This window comes from Sinocyclocheilus rhinocerous, unplaced genomic scaffold (assembly GCF_001515625.1).
Source record: "Sinocyclocheilus rhinocerous isolate Xijiao unplaced genomic scaffold, SAMN03320098_v1.1 scaffold1170, whole genome shotgun sequence".
NCBI lineage: Eukaryota > Metazoa > Chordata > Actinopteri > Cypriniformes > Cyprinidae > Sinocyclocheilus > Sinocyclocheilus rhinocerous.
In genome coordinates this window covers 548,022-564,887 of record NW_015652163.1, presented here as the reverse complement: position 1 = coordinate 564,887, position 16,866 = coordinate 548,022, and the positions used below count along the sequence as shown (strand labels likewise).

Sequence of the window (16,866 nt, the reverse complement as noted above, 5' to 3'; positions counted from 1 at the left end):
TATATATATATATAAGAAAAAAAATGCAAAATGCAAACATTTTACTTGTCATACCAAATGCCAGAATATATTTAATAAAAGTTTTAGGATATTATCTAATTTCCTCAAAATAAACCTGTATGCAATAAAAAAATTAAGAAATTAATATTTGGGGCCAGATTAGCATTAGAGCGCAATTCCACATTAAAGAACACAGATGCAACATCTCATTTCCATAATGACCAGCGCAAATTACGTCTGCTTTAAGACATGCTTTTTTGGCCGTTAAATAATGCCACAAATACCAGTGAATTGACGAGCGCAAATCTTAGTAAATCACGTTGCGTGATTCATTTAAATACTCTCCTCCCATACATTTACAGATCGAAAGGGAAACTCCTACAAATGCATATTCAATAAGGTGAGTCGCAAAAATAACTGTCCACACCTTTTCAGCGCTAATTTCCCACTGTGTTTTTTAACCCCAAATGAGGGTTTGCGCTAGCGCAAGCTGATAGTAAATCTGCCCCTTAAGGTGTTCACAAATGTGTGACTGTAGATATTCCTATGAATTTTCTATGGTTTAAATGCAGGCACAAATGTGGCAGGTAATTGCATCAGGATGATGCAAATTTTTTTTACACATGAATCTGTCACCCTGGTGTGTGAAGTGTGGTCAAGTCAGGTTTGTACCTGTTCATGGGTGAGACACTGTTCGGTGAGGATTTCTAACAAAGGCGCAGCGTTGCTGTCTCTCCTCTTAAACATCTCTCTGACGATGGACAGAAGGTTCCAGATGCCCTCTGGCTCTCTACCTCGCAGGGGCCTCAGCAAACAAGCCCATTCAGCAGCTGCCGGAGGCTCAGTGGATGACAGGTACATGGAGTTCACATCACTGAGAACAACAAGTGACAAAAACAACAGTTAGTTCTGTCTGTTGCTCATCTATCTGTTTGTTGTTCATCTTCATCCAAAAAAAAAATAAACAACTTATGCTGTTTTCTCTCTTTAAAGAAAAAAGTAACCAAATGTGTTAAGCCATTACAAATTTGAGGTTGCTTTTTATTTTTCAAGTGAAAATTTGTTTTATAGGTTTAACAAAGCAAAATCTGTGAAAAAGCAACCAACAGGGAATGTATGCCTGTTTGGGAAACTCTTCTTCAGAACGATATAGGTAGAACCAGACCGACTGTTTTTACCTAAACACAACAGGTGATGGGCCACAGAACTTGTGCAAGGTCTTCTTTATGTTGTCACTGAGGGTGGACTCATCTAGATACCAGGTGCTCTGGTCAGAGGCTGAAGGGCCAGCAGTAGGATCTATTGAACCAATTGTTAGAAAAGAAAAATTAGGATTTACAAGGTTCACAGAGAATGAGAAATTTAGAAATTCATTAATTGTGGTTTGTAGGTCAGTCCATACCCGGGGCTCCACACACGGTGTTAATAGCGGTAGACTGGGAGGACAGAAGCTCATCTAAAAGACGCTGAGCTGTCGGCAATATCTGCAGATACAAAACAGCGAATCACAAAGCCAGAAATTTATTTATCATTAGAGACAAATCATAAAGAAAAAAGAAAAAATTTTCTGAGATGGTGGTACCGAAGAAAAGGAAGTGAAATTCCGTCAATATACTATATTAAACATTTACATATCACTTATCTAATAGAAAAATATTTTACAAAAAAAATTTGTTTTTAAATATTTTTATAATTTTAATAATTATTATAATCATTAAATAGTTTTATTTAATAATATCTGAGTATTATTGCTTATTAAATATAACAACTTGTGTTTGAAAAAAATGCTACATATATATATATATATATATATATATATAGTTAGATTAAAAATTTTAATTGCTTACCAGCCCATATATATATTAGGGCTGGTAAGCAATACAAATTTTTAATTAATTAATTACATGATGTGATGATTAATTAATCTAATTAATTGCAAATTAATCGCACATCAAATATGGCTATATATATATAGCCATATTTGATGTGCGATTAATTTGCAATTAATTAGATTAATTAATCATCACATCATGTAATTAATTAATTAAAAATTTGTATTGCTTACCAGCCCTAATATATATATGGGCTGGTAAGCAATTAAAATTTTTAATCTAATTACATGTGGTGATTAATTAATCTAATTAATCGCAAATTAATCGCACATCAAATATGGCTGAGTAATTACTCCCAAAAGATCATTTAAAGTCATTGTTGTGTAAAGCATCAAACAGACATTACAAAAAGTAGCTTCAGCAAGAAATATTTTGTTTGATTCAAAATAAAATGTATTACATATACTCTTTTGGACCATGAGGGTGAGTAAATGATGACAATTTTCATTTTTGGGTGGGTGAACAATACCTTTAATAATTTGTATTATTATTATTACTGTGGAAATATGAAATTAATTCTTTAATGAAATAATACTCTAAATAATAAACTAAAACTGCCAGTAGGTGGTGGTAAATGTCTTAATGATTAAGTCATCGAGTCATTTATTCATTCATTTGATTCGTTCAAATGGCTGATTCATTCAGTAGTGAAGTAAATGGTTCTCTTTATGGATGGTCCATTGAATCTTTAGGCTTGTTCGACTTGAAGCGGACCACCACCATCAGATCGATCGGTGTGTGACATCAAAGTATCGCGAGAGCGATCAGAGAGCAGACGGCTCCTTATGATTTTGAACCGCTCTCGCTGTACTTTGATGTCATACACCGGTCGATCTGTGCAGCACCGCTTCAAATCCAACGAGCCTAATGCTTCACCCAATTCATTCAAAACGAATTAAATGAAATGCAGCGGTGTTGCTCGGAGATGAACAGTTCTGCTTTGTCCTTATATTTACGTTGGCAAAATTGAGCAAAACAGACAACACTGTGTCTAAAATAACACAATATTAACTTCTTACTGAACTGTTGTATAAGATCAGTATCACATTTGCACTCGTGTGATATTGCACTTACTGCTTGTGTGATATTGCTTAACTATATGATGTAAATATGAGAAAAAAACACAAAACAGTTTTTTTAGGGACTATAATTAACTATAACTATAATTCTAGAGACTAGAATTTCTAACTACGATCTCTAGGCTTCATCACACAGTGAGTTGTTGCCCTGCCTCATATTTGTCATCAATCAACTGTATGGAATGTCAGATGACCCACTTAGGTCTGGGGCGGGGCATGTGCGTTAATGTTAAGGTGTAATTTTTCACCGTAATTAAATCTAATTAACGTGTTAAATGAACATGATATATATATTATATATATATAAACATATGATATATACATTATATATATATAAACATATGATATATATATATTATATATAAACATTATATAAACACATTTTACACACAACACACACAGCATGCATTTAACATTTTAATATTATTAGTTATTGTTATCTGCCTCAGTGTTTACAGAACCACACCAAAGCCATGACCACAGAACCATGATACAAACCAAACTGTGAGAAATCTGAGCCGTCACACCCTAATAAGGACAATGAGGCCACTGTGTGCACTTCATCACAGTTATTTAGAGCTGTGCAAAGAAACTTAGGAGCTCAGAGAAGCAATGAGCAACGAGGCCATCTCTACAATTTATAAAAACTAATAAATAAATAATGCATGTCTCACCTGCTGTGGGAGTTCACTGATGAGGTATTGTGCAAACTTCTGGAGTTGATCCCGCTGTAATCTGGACAGGGATTCTGACACAGGTGCTCGAAGACACACCGCAGAAGCCTATAAACAAACACATGCCAAGAGTCGCTGATATTTGAGGTTGACATTGGCTGACATACATAACTGAAATCAAGCTTCATTGCCTTAACGCCCACTCACTAGTGCAAACTAAACCAGGAGCAGGCTGCTCATTAGCAAACACTCTGTGCATTTCTAATGTGTCTGGAGGCTTTGATAACTTCAGGTGGCTGTCCCAGTGTGCAGTCACCTGGTACTCTCCTCCAGCATGAGCAGAAAACCCCTCATTTGCAAATGGCCATACATAATATATGAGCTCCAGATAGACACGCTTTGAGCCGATCAGAGCTAATTCTCTCTTTAGCTCATAGTGAGGTTATTAAAGAGAATGCGGAGCATCCCGTGGGGGCAGCATTGTGAGCTACTGGAGTGAAATGTGTTGGCTGTGTCTGGGAGATGGAGGATGGGGAGGAGATCAGGGTGGATGAAGGACGGAACTGGAGAACTGCACTGAGGAGGATAAGGAGGACGGAAACGTTTAGGATTCCTGGACAACACCCCAGTACGGCTGAGTGCGGGATTTGCCACATGGCTGAGAGTCTAACTCTATGAGAAACCACATATTTCTACATCAGATTGAACCATCTGAAGACATTTTACCAAATGTATTGTAACTCGGTGGTTTTCAAATTTCTTGATGCTAAAAGATCCCTATGATGATCTGTTTGAGGCACCCACCACTCCTGCTAAAAATAAAAAGGCTATATATTTTATTTATTAAAACCTATTTAAGTGCAAGAAAGGCAGTTTGCATGATATTGTAAGACAACTTTGTTTGCAAAATGAAGTATAACATTTTTTTTTTTTTAAAAAGCACAACATTAGAAAGACATCACTGACAGCAGAATTTAAATTACAATATTTAAAAAAAATTATAAAAATGTTTAAAACAGGAAGGGGGCAAAAACTTTTTCACACCACTGTATGTATGTATGTATATATTTTAGGGATTCACTGAATTTTCAGCCTTTCGCATTTTCGGTCGTATACGCCGTATACATATACATACATATATATATATATATATGTGTTTTTCTGTCAAGGGTGGGTGCTGTGTGTACATTAATGAGGAAAAAAAATTAACTTAAATGATTTTAGCAAATGGCTGCAATATAACAAAGAGTGAAAAATTTAAGGGGGTCTGAATACTTTCCGTACCCACTGTATATATATATATATATATGGTGCACCCAGCAGTGTTCAGCGTGCAGGTTTCACTCTCCTAAGCACTGCACGGTGTGACGCTCCGCTCAATATTCCGCTCTATGAATGTGCGTTCCGCTCGTGTACCGCTCATACTCACTGGAAAAGCAAAGTACGCTCAAATAACGTGCCGACAGGATATTTCTTTGTAGTATATTTGTTCCTATCTGCAATAGCGCTACTTTGGCCTCCTGGCCAAACTGAGCAATTGATGGAGAAGGGCCTTGTCTAGACTGATGACCAAGAACCTAATGGTCACTCTAGTTGAGCTCCATGATCATATGTGGATATAGGAGAAACCTACACAACGACAAACATCACTGCAACACTCCACCGATCTGGGCTTTATGGCGGTGTGGCAAGACTCAATCCTCTCCTCACTGAAGACACATGAAAACACACTGAGAAACAAGATTCTCTGGTCTGATGAACCTCAATTCAAAGCATCATGTTTGAAGGTAAGCAGCTCTGCTCATCACCTGCAGAGTACCATCCCAAAAGTAAAGTGTGCTGGTAGCAGCCTCATGCTGTGGGGCTGTTTTTCAGCAGCAGGGACTGAGGGACTCGTCAGAGTAGAAGAAAAGCTCAATGCACCAAAATATTGAGATAGACTTAATGAAAACCTAGTCCAGATCATCCAGAACCTCAGACTGGGCAGAAGGTTCACCTTCCAACAGGACAATAACTCTAAGAACACAGCAATACTGGCTTATAGACAACTCTGTGAAGGTTCTTGAGTGGCTCAGCCAGAGCGTGAGCTTGAACCCAATCAAATATTTCTGGAGAAACCTAAAAATGTGCATCTGCCCCCATCCAACCTGACAGAGCTTGAGAGGTGAAGAGATGAGGAGAAGATTGGCAGATAATTGCCAAATGCTGATGTGCAAAACTTGTCGCATCATATCCAAAAAGACTTGAGGTTGTAAATGTGCTTCAGCTATGTACAGAGTTAAGGGTATGAATCCTTATGCAATGTACTTATTTCAGGTTTGAAGGGGTGTGAATACTTTTTATAGGCACTGTATATATTAAGTGAAAAATATTAAGCATTTCTTCAATTTATTGTATCTGTACTACAATAAATATTTTTTTATTTTTTCTAAACAGCCTTAAAGCAAAATGAAAATCAAAATAATTTCAAATTTGCTAAGTGTTAGCTTGTTGTTGTTTTGTTTTTTTCCAGGGATCCGCTAGCACCCTCTTGCAATACCCAGTTTGAAAACCTCCATTGACCATTATGGCAGTGTTCATCCTGACAAAATGTGGGCACTGCGATATTGCAAATGGTTTTAGGTTTGGGTTCTTGCAATATTTGGCAAATATAAAAAGCGCCACCAAAAAAATTTAATACATGCATCAAGTCATTAAAACTAGCTCAAAGACAACATTCCAGTAAAGGGTTGCTCTGTAATTACTCTGGTGGTGACTATTCCAAAACAGTTTAGGGGACATTATGTTCATTTTGGTCAAGATTAGGACCCATTAATAATGTTTTTAACACAGTTAAAACTTAGAACGTTTCTAATGCAAGTTGCAACCAGTTTTTACCAGCACAATTAGGATGGTGGGATGTATTGATGCAAGTTTAGCTGTGAGGACAGTCTGACAGCTCACCACACATGAAAAAAACCACACAAGCCCACTCAAATAGTTAAAGGGCACAGCGATGATAAAGAACGAGAGGCCTAATGACTGACACACACAGTTTATCACCGGTGCATGCCTCTCCAGCTACTAAATATATAATATCATAATACTGTCTGTTTGAGTTTAATGGCAGGTATCTTTCTTTTTGTCTTGTTCTACTAAAGATTTAGAAAAAGCAGGAATGCACTATACTTTATGACACGCTCTCTGTGATACTGTTGAGTAGGTGGGCTAAATGTCAAACTTGAAGTATTTGAACTTCAGGCTGTGATGTGAGGAAATGATAGGTAACCTCCTTAGACACCGGCCTCAACGCACAAAGCAGCAAATGAAGACATGCTATAGCCAAATTAAATCTTAAAACGTCAGTGTTTTACTGCAATAACTGTGTGGCTGATAAATGTCTCATAGCATAGCAGATCTAAGAATATACTGTTTATACAACTCACAATAGCAGAATAAACACTTGAGCTGTTTGCAACAGACAGGACTGCACAATAAGTGTAAGTGCATTGAAGTCATACATTCTCAAAGCTATTTGCCAAGAGACACCTATCCTACAAATTAGGGATGCACCAATACCGATACTGGAATCGGTATCGGGCCCGATACTGAGCTCCTGTACTCGTACTCGTTAAAATGCCCCGATACCAAACGCCGATACCACACAGCATGTGATAAGCGCCATATTCAAACAAAGAAACACCGACAACAGAACAACAGACAGCAGAAAGGAGTTAAGGATGTCTACTACGAAGTATATGTATGCAATGAATATAATGTTAAACATTCAGTATTAACGCCTGTATAGCTGATGTGTGCGAGCTGATAAACAAAGCACGCTGAGAGTGGATTGAGCGCGCGGTGGTGCAGATGCGCGAGCTTATCGAGTGAATATATCTTTCTCACAGACATCACTGGAAAGTTTGTAGTTCGGTCAGATATGTCAAAAACAAGTAAGTAAAACAATGCACAAGTTACGTACCGGTAGGGAGAGAGCGAGTGAGAGACAGAGAGAGAGCGAGAGAGAGCACGCGCGCACTTCTGTTGTGTGATCTTTGATGTTCACTCACTTAGCACACATCATTTGGATTAAAACTAAATCGTAAAAATAAGACCATTTATAGGGGCATTCACTATAAACATCATTTATTTTCAACCTTAGCCATACACGACTTTCTGGCGAAAGTGAAACTAACAGCCTGTGTGAAATGCACTAGGCTGTACTGCAGAGCAAAAAAATGAACAGTGAAAGTAACAAAAACTTGTAAAATACATTTTAATGGGCATAATTAAGTGTGAAAATAACAGAAGGATATACAGTCAAACCAAAAATGATTCAGAGACCAGATATAATTTTTTACTAGTGGGTGTAGGGCACTATAGTTCATTTATGTATCGGTACTCGGTATCGGCAAGTACCAAAAATAAAAGTATCGGTATCGGGCGAGTACTGGAAAAAGTGGTATTGGTGCATCCCTACTACAAATATGGGCAAGTGTCATATTGCAGACACTACCTAAAGAGTCTTATTCTACTTATTCTCTCCTTTTCCAAATTTACAACAACATTTACAAATTCAGTGGATGTCTAGCATCATTTACAAGAAACCAAACAGGAGAGCTGTGTATTTGTTATTTACAACCAAACATGCAAGAAAAAGTTAATGCAAAATAAGTTTGTTATAATTTCCCCCAACGGCAGCAAACAGAAGACAAAGCCCACATGCAAATGCTAAACGCCACCCACGGCCCGGGCCGCCAGGTCTATCTGACTGGGCAGGCCCTTCTACGGGGGGGGGGGGGATATCACAGCAGTGCAGATCCTTCCCTCCACCCTACTGACTCCACAGGGAGGCATCAAACCTAATCAAAAGCTTCTCAGTGCTCTCACGCCCACAGTCACTCCGAAAAGATAGAAACCTAGAGACAGATCGTGCATGTGCTGTATGTGAAATCCTCCCCACAGATATGTCCATCTGAACCAGGCCATTGTGCACATTAAAATGCATGTGTATATGTTCTTCTGAGACACAGAGAACTTTTGCCTTAAGTAATTGGTTTTTGTTAATGCATTCATTTTTTGAACCTTAAAGGGATACTCCACCCCAAAATGAAAATGTTGTCATAAATCGCTTACCCCCATGTCGTTCCAAACCCCTAAAAGCTTATAGTTCGTCTTCGGAACACAATTTAAGATATTTTGGATGAAAACCGGGAGGCTTGTGACTGTCCCATTGACTGTCAAGGAAATTACACTGTCAAGGTCCAGAAAAGTATGAAAGACATCGTCAGAATAGTCCATCTGCCATCAGTGGTTCAACCACAAAATAACCACTGAACGCAAGAAGCGTACGCTCTTCTGTGTCAGCCAGCGCTGCACGGATGCACTGTTTTCGTTCAAATCAAAGCGTAAACACAAGTAGAAAATGTATCCTTGTGTCGCGGCTGACACAGAATAGCGTACACTGCTTGTGTTCAGTGGTCATTCTCCAAAATGGCGCTATGGTGATGCAGAGAGATTACAGAGGAGACAAATTTTTGAATAAAGTTATTTTTGTTTTCTTCACGTACAAAAAGTATTTCTCGTCGCTTCACAACGTTACCGTTGAACCACTGATGGCAGATGGACTATTCTGACGATGTCTTTCATACTTTTCTGGACCTTGACAGTGTAATTTCCTTGGCAGTCAATGGGACAGTCACAAGCCTCCTGGTTTTCATCCAAAATATCTTAAATTGTGTTCCGAAGACGAACGAAGCTTTTAGGGGTTTGGAACGACATGGGGGTAAGTGATTAATGACAAAATTTTCATTTTGGGGTGGAGTATCCCTTTAAGGGAAAATTTTCAACTACGCTACAAATGGATTTGCGGTGTTAGTTCATAAACAAGCATATTCAAATATGCTTTTCTATTTTAAGTTCTGTATTTTGCCGCAGACCAAATTCCATCCTCATTGTAAAGGTATTTTGCAGCAATGGCAGATTGTTTACTTCAAAGGTAATATAAGAAAAAATGTAACAGAAACACCAGAAAAACAATATAAAAAATCTGTGTGATAAGACAATTACTTTCATAACACTTATTAAAATTCCATTTTATTTTATAAAATAAATAAACCAAATAAAATAATTTTACATTATATTACATTAACAAAAAAATAACAAATAAAACGAAAATAAAACGCTTGAAATCAATTTAATGCTACATTTAACAATGTACAATATATATATATATATTATATATTATATATACATTTTCAGATTTAAGAAATACTTAATTATAAATGTTTTTAAAGATTAACTTTAAACGAGTGTTAGCATAATTCAAATGTATAAATAGGCTAAATGAAGCAATATCCAAATATATATTAGATATATAAATATCCAATTTCAATATCCCCCCCAAAAAAAACTAATACCGGCTAATAGTTGATATGCTACTGATATTCTGTGTATCCCTAAACAGAGGGCATAATGTGCATCTAAAATCTCTTACATTGTGAATTCTGAAGAGGCAGAGGGCCACAACGTGGGCACACCATTTGGCTCCTGCTCCGCAGGTGCAGCTGCAGGAAGTAATGCGGCAGCGGTCAAACATTACAGCCACATTGTAGGCTCCTTTTGATTGGCTGGCCTGGGGCGACACTACTGTGGCACTGAGGTGGAAACCTGTTCGAGAAAGTAAAACGCTATAAGTCTGTGGTAACACATTTCAACTCAAAACTAGTTCACATTCTCCTTTCACTCTGGACAAAAATGTTTGTGAAATACAGCTGTGAAAACTTTTGCCTTTGTTGTTGGACTGATTATTCTGAAAACATTTTTTGCATGCTATATAAAACAAGCAAAAATAAGAGCACCCATTATTATATTTGCACTCAATGCAAGGAGGTTTTGGGGAAAAATCTGGAAACATTAATGTTTAAAAGTCTGAGGGAGTTTGCTGACTGTAAGGCTGAATGATATAACAGCAATTGCACTGTACACAGACCATACAGGAAATGAAAGACATCTGAGATGGAGAGAGAGAGAGAAAGAAAGAGAGTCCAAATGTGTGTGTGGAGAGTTGAGGGTAGGGGGTTGGCCAAACGCTTTTACCACTGGACAGCAGCCAGCGTTCCTCTGGCCAGTAAGAGCAGAGGTGGGGGTGGTGGGTAGTTTCAGCTTATAACTCCTGTTCCAAATTCAACGGGCCTCCTCAAGCCAACTCTACTACACCACCTCTTTTTTTCTTTCAGTCTACCTGTTAGTGCCAAAAGCACCCTTCTATTCCTTTATTCCTGACCCACATTCTCCTGTCAGCTGTCCCGGCTAAAACAAAAGGCCCAAAGAATTTAATAATCAATCTTGATTTTTTTTAAAAACGGTCTTTCTTTAATTTAGTGAATCACTGCCTGGGCCAATAAGCACATCATGACTGCAAATGTCACTGGGTTGTCACCAGTTACACATCATGAAAGAATATAATACTGGGTTGCATTTACAGTGATGTAAAATACATCACTGAAATCTCTCACTAAACTGATAATTTACCTCACATGCACCATGAACAATTAAGTGACTGAATGGGTCAACCTGACTCATATCCCAGCAGGCAATGCAGCAATTCTGTTGAATAGACTAATAAGCCTGCAGCAGCAACCGGGCAGGTTGTGTAAAGGCTGATCCTTGGAGATTTAGCATTGTATTGTCACTATGAGGTTAAACAAAGTGCAGAGGGAAGGAGTTTTGGAAGCACTTCCCTTTTAGGTGCAGCCGGTCTGTGTCAGACCGTTCTGGCTCCACTCTGGTGAAGTGAGTGAGAACGTTTGATTTGGCGTTGATGGGCAGTTTGGGAGGTCAGTGCGGTGGGTGGTCACTGATTGGCCAGGGCAGTTAGAGGAGGATTTTTTTTTCTGGTTTTGAGGAAATTTTCAGTATCATATAATTGACCATAACCCCCCTAAAAATTTGCTAGCATACAGTAAACAGAAAGTGGTGAGCGAGACGCATAAATCAGAGGAACCAGGCACTTAGAGTGTTCAAGATGCAACCAAAACATGAAGTATGCTTCTGAAAAACAAGCTAGATGGATGTTTACCTTCTCAAAAGGCAAGATGATTAAATACCAAGATCACTATTATTTTTACGTTTTTACTACGGACACATCTTACCCTGAAGCCTCTTGACTCATTTAATAACTCACTGCTAATCTTGAGCAATTTTTTTTATTTTTATTTACTTTGATATGCAAAATTCTACATCAATGGATATATCCAGAGAGCAAGGTGAACAATATATTGTCAATAATATACAATGCAATTTCTTTTGTAGGTCTCATTTATGAACATACAAACAAACGCAGATCAAATAAATGCAAATTATCTATACCTACCGATATACACTTCCATTTAAATGTTTGGGTTCAGTACTTTTTTTTTGTTATTTCAAATTCATCAAGGACACATTAAATTGATCAAGAGTGACAGTAATTACATTTATAATGTTACAAAAGATTTCTATTTCAAATAAATGCTGTTTTTTTTTATTCAGCAAAGAATCCCAAAAAACTGTTTCCACAAAAATATTAAACACAACAACAGTTTTTAACACTGATAATGATAAGAAATGTTTCTTGAGCAGCAAATTAGCATGTTAGAATTATTCTGTCTGAAAATCACGTGACACTGAAGACTGGAGTAATGATGCTGAATATTTAACTTTTCATCACAGAAATAAATTTAATTTCAACATACATCATATAAATTGAAAACAGTTATTTTAAAATTGTAATATTTTACAATAGTACTGTTTTTAATGTATTTTTGATCAAAAACACAGCCTTGTTGAACATAAGAGACTTCTTTCAAAAATATTTCTTAAAAAAACGTACAGAATTGACAGTTTAAGGTTATGTTTTATCCTTTTGTCTACACTCTATGGGCCATTTAAACACTCTGTGAATAATAAGCATGAAGGCAGACCCCTGGAGTGTGTGAGTGCATGTGCGCAGGATAGGTCAGGCTTGGGCCAGCTGCATCATGATTTCCCTCTGCTGCTGTACGGCCCACTGCCTCCAACAACAGCATTCATTCACAGCCTGAGCTCAAATCACTCACACATACACTTATGTGCCATGCCTCTGGTTTTCTCTCAGGCCATATGAAGACATGGTACTTAACATGTACAGAGCGCACCAGAGCCAAAGACCAGCACCTCAGGGCTGAAATGACTCTTAACACAAGGGAGGATTATTCTGAATGCTATTTTAAGATCTGCAACCTATAAAACTATTTTAAGTTTCATGTCGAAAGTGTTAAATATAGCAAAGCAACTTTCAGAAGCTTTTGCTCAAAAACACAGCACTTGTGGCATGGTAAATGTGGGATGTCTTTGATTTCTCACCTATCTGCAGAGGGTCTTTCACAGCCCTCACTCTATAGAGCTGCTCGCCACGCTGGAACTCATCAGGGCTGCCGTTGGCCAAACAGGAGTATAATCTGCAAGGACAGAGAGAAGAAAGATATTAAACAAAGCATTCACCAGGTCATCTGGTCATACTCGAAATCTTAAAGGGCATTCTGGTAACTCGCTGGTTAATCAGATTAATCGTAAAGATAATCACAAGCATGTAATTCTGGAGACTCCAGGAAGGATGCAGTTTTGGAAAATGGTGGCGCTGGAGACTAAATGGTTCTTGATGGTTTTACATTTAATTCTTCACATTCATTCTTAAATCTTTTGCAGTTAACATGTGTCTTTTCTTCTCCCCTGCTGTCCCAGTGAGCATTTTGCTGTCCAATGGTCATGTCTTTGCAATTTCTGTATTGCATTAGTTTTTAATATTTCTCATGGGGATTTAATAATTTTTGACTTTTCAGTCTGAGTTAAACCTCTTTTTTGGCTCATTTTATCTGTAAAAGAAAACATGCCTAATAATTCTGCACACCTGAATTTAAGGAGTTTTTAACTTCCAGCCTTCATGGAGTAGTAGCCTAGATATCACTTATGAATGATTAAATACAAAATGAATAGTAGTTATTAAGATTGATGTGGTTTGGAATTGGTCAAATGTGCTTGGAAAAAAATAATAATAATTATGCATGTGGTGTATTAGCCATTACAAAACTTTCACCTGATGTCCTCCTCGTTCTCTGGGAAGCTCCAGTAGGCAATCCGCAATTGCAGCTGCTCAGGAACAGGAGGATAGACCTTTTCCACCACCTCAAATGGAATATGGAACGCCACCTGCTTGGCCGACAGCTCCACCAGAGGGATGACTTGTCCATCTAAGAAAAGAAGTGATATGAGTCACTTTTCGTTGCAGGTAAACTACATGCTCAAAGACTGAAACTAATGGCATCAATGGACATTCAGCAGCAATCTGAAGATGTGTTTACACCAAGAAAAATATTCAGTGCAAAAGTTCTGTGAGACAAATACTTTCACTTGAATGAATGGCTATCAAAGTGCTTATTCAGAAAGTCACTAAAAACAGCCATGCAGTAAATGTGACATTTACTTTTAAGGAGAGGTGATCTTATCTCTCTTCCATTGCACTGCAAAGAAAACTGGCCAACCAATAAGATTTTTGCTTTTGTACTGTTACAAAAAAACTAAGACTATTAGATTACGTTTACGATTACGTCTTTCAGTATTTCAATTTCAACAATTCAATGTGTTACTTGCCATTTCTTTGTAATTATTAGTGAAATATACTAGCAATTTCTGACTAAAATGTATTTCAGTGAAAATCCTACACCATTTTTTTTTTTGCATGATACATAAAATTATGACTTTGTGGCACTCAAAAACTGACTATTTTACCAAGCGACAATGAATATCAGACAATAAATCCAGAACCAGAATGAATCAACCAAATTTTCATGCTGGTGTGAACAGGCCTTGATCAGTAGGGTGATAAAATCACTACTTTCCGGTCACAGCCACTCTACATTAAACAATCAAAAATACTTGGCATTAAAGGCAAATAGCTGAACAATAGTCACATAGATGGCTGCAGTTCAAACGACTCCTTTTGAAACAGAGGGAACAAAACTGAGAAGTGAGGTTCAAGATCTCAGGCAACCTATTTTGTTGTAAACCAGACTGTTCATATACACTCAAGGCTAAACAGAGAGAAAACAGGACAGCTGCCAACAGAGGATAAATGCTGTCCACTGAGAGGGGTGGGGGGTGGGGTTCAAGTATCCTGCAGGGTCCTGGATTCAAGTCACCAATTTCCTCCAGACAATGATAAGAGTGGTCAGACTGTAAGAATGAAAAACACTCAGACTAAAAGACACTCCTTCAAGAGCAACTGAATATTTGTCCCTACAGCCTAAAGTGAACTCAGGCACAGGTTTCAATGGCAGTGCATATAATGAAACTTTATTTTCTACATTGAGCCACAGGGCTGTAGTGACATACTTATCTCATTAGATATTAGTAAGATCCATCTAAAATGAACACCAATATCAGGAGGTCATTGTCATAACAGGGCTTTAGGCAATGGGACTGTAATCCACTGCACTCGGTCACCTTAGAGCTGAAGCTCACATTACATTCAGGCAGACACTGCATTGATACACTGTCACTATAACACTATGGAGATCTCACATGAAGCCATGCTACATTTTTCAACACATTATATTATGACCACAATGCATGTCGTGCTTACTACCAACTTTAGACCCGACTAAGCAAGTATTATACCACAGCCTCTTTAACACACACTAAATCCACACTCTAGAATCATTCATTCAACAGACTCGTTCAATCACGCTGATTCATTCAGGAATTAAACAATTGACTGTGAGCAAGTCACCAATTAAATCATAAAACATGATTAAATCAGGAATGAAAAATCAGTTCGTTGCTTGAAGATGCTCAATGTTTTTTCTGCACTGACATTTGGAACTTTTTTCATTTGCAAAACAAAAGCAAGAGCTTCCAGTAGGGCTGCACGATAAATCGAAATCGCGATTCAACAGAAGCTGCGATTGTCATGCGTATCTTTCAGTGAAGCACGGTTCTGTGATCAGCAGTAAATCTCCATCCAAAGGTCAGAGGGCGCTCTCGCGCTGAAACTCCAAATACGCCTCGCAGAAGAAACCCAGGAAAGGCCTATAGCGATTCAACGTGACTAATAAACACACGATTTTTACAATATATGGTTTATCGAAGTTATTATTATTATTATAATTTTCATTAAAATAAAGTATATTTATAATGCAGTGCCTTTATCACTGCTTAGAATACTATGAAATATGCTGCATGCCTTATTCTGTGTAAGAAGCCACATCATCTCACAGAAGGATTTATTTCAAACACTCGACTGACGTTATGAAGTGAGTTTGAAGTAAAAATATGTTATTAAATGTGATATTTTCACATGCTTTCAGAAGGAGCAGAATTTACTACACAGAGCCGTAGTTCACAGAGAAGCTATGCAAACAGCGGTCATTATCGCGAACGATTTCTTCGATTTCATAATCGCACAATAAAAGCGATTTTTTTTTGCGTAACTTGTCAGTGATTTACGGCTCTGTGTAGTAAATGCTGCTCCATCTGAAAGCACGTGATGATGATTTACTGCTGATTACAGAACCGGCTTTACTAACAAAATGCGCATGACAATCGCATTCGATTAATCGTGCAGCCCTAGCTTCCAGTATTGCGTAAGTTACTCAATAGAAACTATTGAACCACTAAACAAAAGCTCCTAAATTTGAAGATTCTTTTAAAACACAACATATATATTATTCCTTTTGAAGTCAAATCAGCAGAGCTGTCCATTTACACAAAGTGTGACCATTCTACTAAAAATGAGTCAAGTTGTGCATTGCTTTATCTAGGGTTAAATCAGACACCCTTAACCATAAAGGGCAACTGTCAAGTACTGTCTAGGGCTGTCGCGATAACCGCAATATCGCAATACCGCGCTATTGACGAGCAAACCGCAGAGGAATGCAAGAACCGCAGCAACCGCGATTTTTGCGTGTTTTATTTTTTCGTAAGGTTATGCCCTTCTCGTTTTACACTTCATGCATGTGGACTGAATATGAAACAAGTTAGTAATGATAACATAATGTGTTCCATGCTGATTTGTACAGAGGCTCCTAAACAGCCTAAACAGACAGTGAATGAGAGAGAGATCGACTGAGCGCGTGCGATTACTTGCGTCTGTCCTCCAGGCAGAGTCATATATATTTGTGAAAATAGGTTGTCATGTCCAAGGAAAGCGAAATCTCTGTCTTAGCA

General features: G+C 37.8%; 1 protein-coding gene across 5 annotated transcripts in view; it reads right to left on the bottom strand.

The window, feature by feature from the left end:
- Positions 1 to 16,866, bottom strand: part of LOC107713895 (zinc finger SWIM domain-containing protein 8-like) — a 42,778-nt gene that overhangs the window by 21,402 nt on the left and 4,510 nt on the right. For all 5 annotated transcript variants that reach the window (XM_016519543.1, XM_016519544.1, XM_016519545.1 and 2 more), the window contains exons 2-8: positions 13,739 to 13,892; positions 13,009 to 13,103; positions 10,121 to 10,293; positions 3,646 to 3,753; positions 1,403 to 1,484; positions 1,179 to 1,299; positions 673 to 874 (exon numbers count right to left, since the gene is read on the bottom strand). In XM_016519543.1, the coding sequence (XP_016375029.1) occupies positions 673 to 874; positions 1,179 to 1,299; positions 1,403 to 1,484; positions 3,646 to 3,753; positions 10,121 to 10,293; positions 13,009 to 13,103; positions 13,739 to 13,892 (935 nt within the window). The remainder of the gene's footprint in view (positions 1 to 672; positions 875 to 1,178; positions 1,300 to 1,402; positions 1,485 to 3,645; positions 3,754 to 10,120; positions 10,294 to 13,008; positions 13,104 to 13,738; positions 13,893 to 16,866) is intronic.